We start from the raw sequence: 13,189 nt of genomic DNA on the forward strand, positions 1-13,189 counted from the left end.
CCAATATGGTGAAACCCCATCTCTACTAAAAATACAAAAAATTAGCCGGGCACGGTGGTGGGTGCCTGTAATCCCAGCTACTTGGGAGGCAGAGGTAGAGAATTGCTTGAACCCGGGAGGTGGAGGTTGCAGTGAGCCGAGATTGTGCCACTGCACTCCAGCCTGGGCAACAGAGTGAGACTCTGTTAAAAAAAAGAAAAAAAGAGAAAGAGAGAGAGAGAGAGAAAAAAAAAAAAGTATGCATGACTTACACTTCCAGTCCAAGTTAATGGATTGAATACCCCAATCTACTTCCCCTTCCTCACAAGATGTCAATGAAATAAGAGAAAAGTTGTTTTAGGTGGATCACTTGAGGCCAGGAGTTCGAGACCAGCCTGGCCAACATGGCAAAACCCTGTCTCTACCAAAAAAAATACAAAAATTAGCCGGGTGTGGTAGCACACACCTGTAATCCCAGCTTCTTGGGAGGCTGAGGCAAGAGAATTGCTTGAACCCAGGAGGTGGAGGTTGCAGTGAGCCAAGATCCCACCACTGTACTCCAGCCAGGATGAGAGAGTGAGACTCTGTTTAAAATAAAATAAAGTAAAATTAAAAATAAATAAATAGGCCAGACACCATGGCTCATGCCTCTAATCTCAACTTTTTGGGGGTCCAAGGTGGGAGAATCACTTTAGCCCAGGAGTTCAAGATCAGCCTGGGCAACAAAGGGAGACCTTGTCTCAAAAAAAAAAAAAAAAAAAGAAAAAAAATTAACAAAATTAGTTGGGCATGATGGGACACGCCTACAGTCCCAGCTTCTCAGGAAGCTGACGTGGGAGGATTGGTTGAACCCAGGAGTTCGATGCTGCAGTCAACCATAATCATGCCACTGCACTCCAGCCTAGGCAACAGAACTACTCTGTCTCAAAAAAAACCAAAAAGTACATAAAATTTAAAGATAGGAAATAATGCAAGCAGTAGATCAGAAATTTTGAGGAATTCAAACAATAGATTGTACTGGATTATCAAAAGAATCAACAAAACATATCACAGATATCAAAAGTAAGCCCCAGATCTTCCCAAAGGAAGATGCCCAAAAAGCTCCATATTTGGAATCAAAAAATACAAAAAGCAGCAATGAACCAAAGAAGAAACAGTGTGTATCTATACCTCCAGATACAGCAGCTGACAACAGATTTTGCCATCAGCAATTCCTAAGAACTGCTCTCTGCAGAAAGTAGGCCATCTGCCTGGAGAAGGGTCTTTGCATGAAAATTAGAGGCTGAGAGATATAGAACCAACCACATGTTACAATGGATATCACAACAAACATGACAACTCTCAAAAGTTTCTGGAATTAAAAGCATTAAGAAAATGTTTAAAACCTCAATAGATGGGCCGAAAAGCATGTCTGAAGACTGAGCTAGAAATATGGAAAACAAAGCTGAGGAAATCTCATATAAATAAGAGCAAAGAAAGATATGAGGAAAAAAATAAATATATAAAGAGATATAGAGATCCAGCATCAATGTAACAAATATAGAATAGAAAAAAAGAAATAAATTAAGCTGAAGAATGACAATATTCTTCAGAATTAAAGGGTCTACCAAAACCAAACATAATTAAAGAAAGAAAAAATCAAACCTAAATACAGCCTAACAAAATTTCAGAACTCCAAAATTAAAGAGAATATTCTAAAAATGTCTAGTGAAAAAATAAGTTTCCTAAAAAAAGAACAAGCATGAGACTACATCCAATTATCATCAATAAACTGTATGTCTATGTCAGAACACTCGAGAGGAATGACTTGAATTTCCAAATGAAGTTTATTTTGAAACTGGAATTCTATAGCCACCCAAACTACCAATGCAATGAGAGGGTCGTTTTTTTTTTAATGTTTGAATATAGAAGAACTCAGAATATTTATAAGAAACAAAAGAGCAACTGGGTATGATCCAAAGGAAGTGATAGGACCTAGGAAAAATGTAAAAGATATCCTATGACTTTTATATATGAAAGTATCCGTCTCTGCGTATAATCGCTCTACTTTATTCCACAATTAATATTTGTATTGTCACATTAGAAATGCTATTTTATCTCTAATTTCTATAAGTAGTTATTGGACAAAATAGAGTACATTTTTCAACCTACACTACAGCTTCAGAACAGAATGTAAATGATATAAACTTCATGATAATTTTTAAAGTCATATGATTAGCACGGCGCAGTGGCTCACACCTGTAATCCCAGCACTTTGGGAGGCTGAGGTGGGCGGATCACCTGAGGTCAGGAGTTCGAGACCAGCCTGACTAACACAGTGAAACCCTGTCTCTACTAAAAATACAAAAAATTAGCCAGGCATGGTGGCGGGTGCCTATAATCCCAGCTACTTGGGAGGCTGAGGCAGGAGAATCGCTTAAACCCAGGAGGTGGAGGTTGCAGTGAGCTGAGATTGTACCACTGCACTCCAGCCTGGGCAATAAGAGCAAAACTCCATCTAAAAATAAATAAATAAATAAAATAAAATAAAATAAAATCATATGGTTAACAAATCTAGAGAACAAGGAAAGTTGTCTTCTACTTATTTGTATACACCATTGCATATTGTTTGAATGTTTTCACAAGGTATGATTATTACTTCTATAACTTTCTTAACTAATAACAAAAATACCCTCTTCATTCTGGGTATTTGAGATAATAGCAGTCATGTAAAGCTGAAAAAATGAAGAAAAGAGCAAATAAAACTATATACAGATACTTTCATAAAACTATGACACAAAGAACATCCAAACTTCAAATTTCCTATAACTGGGGGAAAAAACCCACTAAATCCCTCTGAACTATATCTCTCATGCTCTCATTGCAAGTCTCCAAAAAGATCAAGGGCAGCTGGGGAAGAAGTACATGGAAGAGAGAAGAGGGAAACAAACAGCAGGCCTAGAAGAATGACTACAGATTCAAATGATAACTTGGTAAGAGGCACTAAAGAAAAGAAAAAAACCAAGAGAATGAAAATGAAATAAAGAAATAAAAAGATGGCTGAAATAAAAAGCAAGCAAAGAAGAGTCAATTTATATATAATGGCAGTTGTTTTTTTTCTTTTGAGGCAGAGTCTTGCTCTGTCGGCCAGGCTGGAGTGCAATGACATGATCTCGGCTCACTGCAACCTCTGTCCACGGGTTCAAGCAATTCTCCTGCCTCAGCCTCCCAAGTAGCTGGGATTACAGGCGTGTGCCACCACCCCAGGCTAATTTTTGTATTTTTAGTAGAGACGAGGCTTCACCACGTTGGCCAGGCTGGTCTCAAACTCCTGACTTCAGGTAATCCGCCTGCCTCGGCCTCCCAAAGTGCTGGGATTACAGGCATGAGCCACTGCGCCTGGCCAGGAGTTCTTAAATAAAATAAAACGATGGAACAAAACTACTATTTAAAGCTATAAGACAACTTTATAGGAAAAAATACATATAAAGACGGCCTACCACATACTAGAGACAATTAACCTGCAACAAAAACTCTACAAGATAAAAAAAAATTCCTCAAGACCTTCAAGCAAAATGATCAAATAATTTACAAGCGCAAGAAAATAAGGCTGGTACCAGCCTTCTAAAAAACATCAGCCAAGGTGGGAGGATCACTTGAGACCAGGAGTTTGAGACCAGTCTGGGCAACATGGCAAGACTGTGTCTCTACAAATTTAAAAATTAGCTGGGCATAGTGGCATGGGCCTGTAGTCCCAGCTACTTGGGAGGAGTCTGAGGCTGGAGGACTACTTGAGACCAGGAGTTTGAGGTTGCAGTGCTGCAGTAAGCTATGATCACGTACTGCACTCCAGCCTGAGCAACAGAGGCTCTGTTTAAAAAAAAAAAAGAAAAGAAAAAAGAAAAAGAAAAAAAAACACATGTCAAGGTAAGAAAATAATGAAAAAGCATTTTCCAAAAACTCCAGGAAAAAAAAATTAGAACCAAGGCTTTTTATATCCAACCAAGCTATTCTTCAACTATCAGCACCATAGGAAAAAAGTTTAAACATTCAACAGCCCAGGGAATTCTGTACTCTTAAGTCTTCTTAAGAAATTTACTAGAAAATACAAATAAAACTTACAGCAAAGAATAACATAATCACACTAAGGGCAGTGGAGGGGAATAACCCACTTAACTTTTGAACATTATATTTTGTACTATATATTCTCAGAACATTAAACAAATATTGAGCTCTAACTCCTAAGCTTCTTTCTAACAGATGTATGAGCTAGAAACTCTGAAACTATTCTATATATTCTAGGACTGAGCAAATAAGTAAATATATTTGATAACGGGAGCAGGTTTCTCATAGAGAATGAGTTACAAATACGGAAAAGCGGGAAGGATAGAAAAAACCCTGTGGTATTGAATTGAACATACCTGAAAGAATCACTGGTTTTTAATATAAAATTTTTTTATTTTAATAGAGATATAGATGTATATTGGAGTACGTAGATATACATGCACACACATATACTTATGATTTTATATACATATATAGATACATATATATACACATACATCTTTTTCTTAGCTCCATCCACTGGGACCTAGAATTAATGACACCCAGGGTAAGGGTGCACATGAAGCATTATCTTCTTGGTAGAACCAAGGCTGAAAGGAAACAGGGCTCCTAAATGGTTCATTTCAGGTCCAGAGCAGGAAAAGGATAAGATGAGCCCTGAACAACTTACTATACCAGAAAGGAAGTATTTAAGCAAACATGCGGCATTTAATAAGGACCCAGAAGCAGCTTGAAGAGGCTCCCACTAGCCAAATCGGGGAAAACTTAAGCATCAAAGTAAATAATGATAGTAAAGGAATATATCTTGTTGTATAAAATAATGTAAGAATCCACCCAGTGTGTATTCTGTATGTATTTACATATATATATGTGTATGTGTGTGTGTGTGTGTGTGTATGTTTATATATATATAAAAATACGTAAATGGAAGAAGAGAGAAAGCTCTTCCTCAAGTAGAAAGCCAATTAATAAATGTAGAAACGACGGAATTAGAAAGCCACTATTTGGCATGCATCATAATAATAATTGATCAGAAAAGAATCATCAGTGGATGCTAAACTAGCAGGTAAAAGTTTGCTGAGTACGCTGGTTATTCACATATTTTCAAGGTATCTCCTAACAAGATATTTATAATTACAATAGGAAAACCTGTAACTTTACAGTGGCAAAAACAATCTTAACCAAGTAAGGGAAGTTAACATCAGCAGTAATTAAACAAATCAACACGGGGGTTCCTAATATTTTGCAATGTTTATTAATTACAAAGGGGTAAAAAAAGAGCAATTTTAAAGTGGAGAACCCCGGCAGATACAACCTTAATGAATGACCAAAGTGAATATCATCAGTAATGGAACAAATGAAAACCATGTGCCACCTGTAAAATGCAACAATAAGAACACAGCATTACTTCTGCGACATTCCTCCCAAAGATGCAAGACCTGAATCAAATTACAAGGATACTTCAAGACAAACTCAAATTGAAGAACGTTTTACCAAATAACTGGTCTGGATCTTCCAAAGTGTCAAGATCAGGAAAGATTGACGAACTGTTCCAGGCAGAAGGAGAGTAAATAGATATAGCCATAAATGCAGGACTGAACTAAATCCTTTCAGTAAAGGAAATTATTGGGACAACTGATAAAATTTGAATGGGGTCTGAGAATTAGCTGGTAGTAATGTATCAGTGTGATTTTAATAGTTTTATATTGTGGTTATATAGGAGATTATCCTGGTTCATAGGAAATATAAAGTTTCAAGGGGTTGGGACTATCATATTAGCAACTTAATCTCGTGAAAGGAAAATAAGTCTTGGGACCCCAAAATCATTAAACTAAAGGGAAAAGTCAAGCTGGAAACTGCTTAGGGCAAACCTGCCTCCCATTCTATTCAAAGTCATCCCTCTGCTCAGTAAGATAAATGCATCAGAAACTCAAAAGAATGCAGCAACCTGTGTCTCTCACCTACCTGTGACCTAGAAGCCCCTCCCTGCTTGAGTTGTCCCACCTATCTGGATGGAAACAACATACATCTTACATGTTGATTGATGTCTCATGTCTCCCTAAAAGTTATAAAACCAACGTGCTCTGACCACCTTGGATGCATGTCATCAGGACCTCCAGAGGCACGCGTCCTCAGCCTTGGCAAAATAAACTTTTTTGTTTTTTCTTTTTTTTGAGATGGAGTCTCGCTCTGTCACCCAGACTGGAGTACAGTGGCGCAATCCCGGCTCACTGCAACCTCTGCCTCCCAGGTTCAAGTGATTCTCCTGCTTCAGCCTCCCAAGTAGCTGGGACTACAGGTGCCTGCCACCACACCCAGCTAATTTTTTTGTATTTTTAGTAGAGACAGGGTTTCACCATGTTGCTCAGGCTGGTCTCGAACTCCTGACCTCAAGAGATCCACCCACCTTGGCCTCCCACAGTGCTGGGATAACAGGCGTGAGCCAACACGCCAAGCCCAAAATTAACTTTCTAAATTAACTGAGACTGTCTCAGATATTTGGGGTTCACAATCTCAAATAGTTTGGAGAAAAAAATTATACACTTCTTGCATCTTTTCTGTAAATTTGATAGCGTTTCAAATTTTTTAAAAAACATTTAAAAAAACTATTTTGTTTTGTTTTGTTTTGTTTTTGACAGGGAGTCTCTCTCTGTTGCCCAGGCTGGAGTGCAGTGGCATGATCTCAGCTCACTGCAACCTCCGCCTTCTGGGTTCAATCAATTCTCCTGCCTCAGCCTCTCGAGTAGCTGGGATTACAGGCATGCGCCACCACGCCTGGGTAATTTTTTTTTTTTTTTGTATTTTTAGTAGAGATGGAGTTTCACCACATTAGCTAGGATGGTCTCGATCTCCTGACCTCGTGATCCACCCACCTCGGCCTCCCAAAGTGCTGGGATTACAGGCATGAACCACCGCGCCCAGCCACTATTTTGTAATTCTAAAGCTAAGACATGTATAGTATAAAATTTTCAAATTCTACTAAAACTCCACTTATTGTATCACTGTTAACATCTGGGTGAACTTCTTTCCAGAATCGTGTCTGTACAGGATATATACAAAACAATATACCAGACAATACGCTGGAGGAAAACACTTCACATAGATAAAATCATACACTCACTGTCCTATAACCTGATTTTTTTTCACTCAATATTATCTTGTACATACCATTTCCTGTAATACTGTGAAATATATTTTTTTCCTCTCCTTTCCTGACACACAGCTCCTAAAAGCCTTGGAATCTGTAGAATGATAAGAGTACCTTTTGTTTTTGTTTTTGTTTTTTGAGACGGAGTCTCACTCTGTCACCCAGGCTGGAGTGCAGTGACGCTATCTCAGCTCCCTGCAACCTCCGCCTCTTGGGTTCAAGCAATTCTCCCTGCTTCAGCCTCCCAAGTAGCTGGGATTACAGGTGCCCGCCACCACACCTGGTTAATTTTTGTATTTTTGGTAGAGATGGGGTTTTGCCATATTGGCCATGCTGGTCTCAAACTCCGGACCTCAGGTGATCTACCCACCTCAGCCTCCCAAAGTGCTGGGATTACAGGCATGAGGTGCCCAGCCAAGAGTGCCTTTTGTATGCTAATAAAATGACTCCTAGATAGCTTCAAGATGGGGGCTGGTCACTGAAAAGACTAAAGCATGATTAGAAGGTTGAGACTTTCAGTTCCACACCCCCAACCTCCAGAAGGAGTGAGGGGATAATGGCCAGTGATGTAATCAATCATGTCTATGTAGTGAGCCTTCATGAAAAGCCAAAAGAACACAGTTTGGAGAGCTTCCAGACAAATGAATATGTGGAGGTTCCTGGAGGGTGGTGCCCCAGAGAAGGCACAGAAATTTGGAACCCCTTCTCCCGCACCTCACTCTATGCATCTAGTCCATCTGACTGTTCATCTATATTCTTCATAATATCTTTATCATAAACCGAGAAACATAAATAAAGTGTTTCCTAGAGTTCTGTGAGCCATTCCAGCAAATTAACCAAACCCAAGGAGAGGGTCCAATTTACAGCCAGTCTCTCAGCAGTATAGGTGACAACCTACTACTTGTGACTGGCACTTAAGTGGGGGGCAGTATTGTGGGACTGAGCCCTCTATCTGTGAGATGTGATGTTATCTCCAGTTAGACAGTATCAGAATTGAACTGAATTTCAGGACACCCAGCTAGTATCAAAGGCAGAACTGCTTGGTTGGTATGTGGGGGAAAACCACAGAAGTATTCTTTGTTGATGCTGAGTGAGAGAATAGGGAGGAAAAAAAGCACTTTGGTTCTTCTTATCCTTACAATTACACACACACACACACATATACACACACACACACACACACACTTTACATTCCAAAACAAAACCATCTTCCCTACCTCCAGCAGTCCTACAGCTATGGAAAGTGCCACTCCGGAGGAACGCAAAGGTCTCTTTCCCTGTGGTACAGGCCAAGGGTCTCGCTGGAGTTCTCCCAGAAGATCTGTGAGATTCATGTCTATTTTCTGTACTGGCTGTAAGAATCTGAGAAACAAAATTAAATAAAAAGCCATTTGTAAATGTTTATGGGTGAGAGTTCGAGAAACAAATTTCACTTTCCTAAAAATAGGAAACAATACTCTGAACACACAGCAGACCAATGGTTCTCAAACTTTCGTGTATATGAGAACCAGCTGGAGGGCTTGTTTTAACACATATTGCTAGGTCCCAGTTCTAGAGTTTGTTTTGGTAGGTCTGGAGTGGAGCCCAAGAATTTGCATTTCAAATGCATTCCTAGGTGACACTTGATGATATCAGCCCCAGAAACCACATTTTGAATACAACTACAATAAACAAAACACTCAAACCAAGTACTACTTCAGGATTTCATCTCTCACTTACTAGTCTACTAAATTTTAGGTTACTGAAATAATTATGAGAAAATACATCAACTAAATTTTAGTAATACTATCTCTGATTAGAAAGCTTAGGGGAAAAAGCTAGCAGAGCGCAGTGGCTCACGCCTGAAATCCCAACACTTCGGGAGGCCGAGGAGGGAGGATCATAAGGTTAGGAGATTGAGATGGTTAAACTCCATCTCTACAAAAAATACAAAAATTAGCCAGGCATGGTGGTACATGGCTGTAATCCCAGCTACTTGGGAGGCTGAGGCAGGAGAATTGCTTGAACCTGGGAGGCGGAAGTTGTAGTGAGCCAAGATCATGCCACTGCACTCCAGAAACCTTAGCGGGAAAAGCTACCTCTAAAACTAGGAAGAAAAAATAAAAACTTTGGCTGCCCTGAAACCACACAAAAACAAGTTTTTTCCAAAGTTCAAAATAAAAAATAAGGAAAATAACAAAACTAAAGTAACTCCTTACATTGTTAAGACAAAAAAACAAACCATTTTAATGACATGATTTTGACTCAATTCTTTAAAAAGTATGTTAATACAACTTACTTATATTCCTAAAAATATTTAACAATATAGTATCACTGAATGCCTATGTTCAAGGGTATGGAATGTTTAAAACAGCTATGGAAACTGTCAAATTCTCTTCATCATGTTTATTACCTGTTGGAAGGAGGTGGCTGCTGTACCTGAGGACCACGTGTTGCTTGAGTAACTGGTACTTTAGAGAGCCCCAGCATTTCCTGCAAAGAGATTACTTGTGCAATATTCATTTAATTACTTTTACAAAGATTTATCAACTATTTATCACGTATAAAATGCTGTGCTACACATTAGAAACACAAAAATAAAAAATACCAGGTCTCCTTCCTCAGAAAACAAAGAGTCCAGTGGGAGAGATTATCAAGAAAACAATAACACAAAATACTCATCATGAGACAGCAAAGCACAAGGTGTTATATAACCAAAGAGGAAGCATATTAGCTCAAAAACACTTTATTTCTAATTAACAGTCAAAATAAATTGCTGTGTAACTTAAATGTCCACACTTCTTAATTTATATTCATTCATCCGTTTCAGCAAACTATGTCATAAGCACCTGCTATGTGGCAGGAATATAATGGTAAAAACTAACTAGCCCCTTCCCTCATGGAAATTAAAATCCAGAAACATAAATTAATCAAATCAACAGATAAATAAATGTAAAATTGCAACAGTAGTGTTAGGACATGGAAAGTTACAAGGCTCACATACTTTGTATGTATATACATCCTCATTTTCTAATGTAATTCATAACCAAACTGCCACCTTTGTTTTGAATTTCAGATATGTGCACGATTTCTCTCTAGACAAATGAAAATAATGTTATACTAAATTTTTCTTGAATCTAGAAATGCTTAGTCATGAAGTACTGGATTATAAAACTGTGTAACAGAAAATTGAAGTCTAAAGATGTACAAAGATAAAATTAGTGAACTAATCCGGCCATATTTCCTATACTGTTAGCAGAAACAGCAACTCTTTACTAAGAACTTAATATGTTCCATATTCTATGCTAAAATCTTTATATACACTATTTCCTCACAAAACAATAATGAAATAGATTTCTTCTTAATTTCTACTTTATAAATGAAAATTGACAATCATAAAGACTAAGTAATTTGTCTGAGGTTACACAACCAGTAAGTAACAAAGCAAGATTTTAAATCCAGGTTTTTCTATAAAGCTCTATAAGGGTTTACACCATATTGAGAATTCCATATTTAGTACCAATAACCTGGCAAAATAGGTACTGTTTATTCCTTTCCATGAAGGATGAGATAATTAGCAAAGACATAAACCCAAGATCATACAACTAGAAGAGTTTAAGATTTGAATCTAGGACTATCTGGGGAGCAAAGGCCAGGCTCTTTTCAACTAATAATAGGGAAAGAATAGGGAAATTTAATATAAATAGGAAAAGAAACTAAAAATGTTTCAATGGAGAAAAAAAATTTAGTCTGCAGGCATTCACTTGCCTATTGAAAAAAGGAAGATGTGGCCAGGCACGGTGAATCACACCTGTAATCCCAGTATTTTGGGAGGCTGAGGCAGGTGGATCACCTGAGGTCAGGAGTTCGAGACCAGCCTGGCCAACATGGGGAAACCCCATCTCTACTAAAAATACAAAAATTAGGGCCAGGTGCAGTGGATCACGCCTGTAATCCCAGCACTTTGGGAGGTCAAGGTGGGCGAATCACGAGGTCAGAAGTTCAAGACTAGCCTTGGCTAACATGGTGAGGCACCATCTCTACTAAAAATACAAAAATTAGTCAGGCATGGTGGTGTGCTCCTGTAATCTCAGCTACTTGGGAGGCTGAGGCAGGAGAAGTGCTTGAACACAGGAGGCAGAGGTTGCAGTGAGCTGAGATCGTGCCACTGCACTCCAGCCCAGGCGACAGAGCGAGACTCCGTCTCAGACAAACAAAAAAAAAATAGGCCAGCCTCGGTGGCTCACGCCTGTAATCCCAGCACTTTGGGAGGCTGAGGCAGGGGGATCACCTGAGCTCAGGAGTTCAAGAACAGCCTGGCCAACATGGTGAAACCTTGTCTCTACTAAAAAATATAAAAATCGGCCAGGCGCGGTGGCTCACGCCTGTAATCCCAGCACTTTGGGAGGCCAAAGCGGGCAGATCATGAAGTCAGGAGATCAAGACCATCCTGGCCAACATGGTGAAACCCGGTCTCTACTAAAAACACATAAAAAAAAAAAAATTAGCTGGGTGTGGTGGCACGCGCCTATAGTCCCAGCTACTCGGAGGGCTGAGGCAGGAGAATCGCTTAAACTAATGAGGCGGAGATTGCAAGATCATGCCGCTGCACTCCAGCCTGGGTGACAGAGCAAGACTCCATGTCAAAAAAAAAAAAAAAGAAAAAAGGAAGATGGTTTATGTGTTTCATATGTATTACATAAGTAAAAGGTACTCTACAATCAGAACAGTAAACCATTCTAAATTCATAAGTTAACAATAACATTAATAGTAGCAAACACTTAAATGTACAATTCATTTAATTCTCATGACTACACTATAAGGTACATACTATTACTATCTCTATTTTACAAATGGAAAAAACTAAAGCACAGAGATTTAAACTGGTTCACTTTCTCTCCTGTCTCATGGAAACATGATTCTCCTCTCTAAGGTGCTCCGCTTCCTCTGCTCCTGAAGGAATCCCTACTATGTCTTCCTAAACCTCACTTTCCTCATCTCACTCTTGCTTTAACTCACCCTCTTGAGTCTCTTTCCTTTCTCCTTCCTCCTAAAGTACCTCTCTTTAACTCAGTTCTCTCTCAAATTCCCATGCTATCTCCTCCTTCATTACCTTCAACAAACCTCTTAAAAGAACAAACTTCAGGCCGAGCGCGGTGGCTCATGCTTGTAGTCCCAGCACTCTGGGAGGCCGAGGAAGGCGGATATCCTGAGGTCAGGAGTTCAAGACCAGCCTGACCAACGCAGTGAAACCACATCTCTACAAAAATACCAAAATTAGCCAGGCATGATGGCGGGTGCCAGTAGTCCCAGCTACTCGACAGGCTGAGGCAGGAGAATAGCTTGAACCTGGGAGGCGGAGGTTGCAGTGAGCCAAGATCGTGCCAGTGCACTCCAGCATGGGTGACAGAGCAAGACTCTGTCTCAGAAGAAAAAGAACAAATTTCAACTTTCTCTACCTTCTCAAATCTTATTCACTATTCATTGACTAATGCATTCATTACTCATTACCCTCCCCATTTAAACCTGCAAACTCCCCTAGTATGTTCTCTTAGTTAACTGTAGCACCACTACCTCAGTCTGCCAAGCTTCAAATTAGACTCGCCCTCAAAAATCTCTTCCTTTATTCTTCATTTTGGTTTACCTGGAAGCCTCTAAAGTCTAATTTTACATCTGTCAACTTTATGCCAGGCTTATTTATCATCTTCTAGGGTAACTGTTCTCAACTAGGAGTTGCACCAGAATTACTTAGAAAGTTTTTTCAAAGTACCTACATGAACAATTTTATATTATATATATAAGGTATATATACCAACCATCTCCCAATACAGACAATTCACTTATTACTCTCTTATGGACTATCAAAATCTCTGGGCAGAAAACAAGATGTTCATCTCAACAGATGATCCTAGTATGCTACACATAACTCCTTTGCCTTGGAAGAGAAAGCTTCAATTTGTCCCAGTGATAAAAACCACTAAAAAACATATGTAACCATAGTTTCTACACTAAAAATTGTCCAGTCTCAAAATAACTCCC

At 39.1% G+C, this 13,189-nt stretch overlaps 1 protein-coding gene across 2 annotated transcripts in view; it reads right to left on the reverse strand.

Annotated features, from left to right (window-relative positions):
* SEC23A (Sec23 homolog A, coat complex II component) overlaps window positions 1-13,189 on the reverse strand; it is a 73,091-nt gene that overhangs the window by 45,453 nt on the left and 14,449 nt on the right. For both annotated transcript variants that reach the window (XM_030813757.1, XM_030813758.1), the window contains exons 6-7: window positions 9,564-9,643; window positions 8,389-8,533 (exon numbers count right to left, since the gene is read on the reverse strand). In XM_030813757.1, coding sequence (XP_030669617.1) covers window positions 8,389-8,533; window positions 9,564-9,643 — 225 coding nt within the window. The remainder of the gene's footprint in view (window positions 1-8,388; window positions 8,534-9,563; window positions 9,644-13,189) is intronic.

This window comes from Nomascus leucogenys, chromosome 1a, assembly GCF_006542625.1.
Source record: "Nomascus leucogenys isolate Asia chromosome 1a, Asia_NLE_v1, whole genome shotgun sequence".
Classification (NCBI taxonomy): domain Eukaryota; kingdom Metazoa; phylum Chordata; class Mammalia; order Primates; family Hylobatidae; genus Nomascus; species Nomascus leucogenys.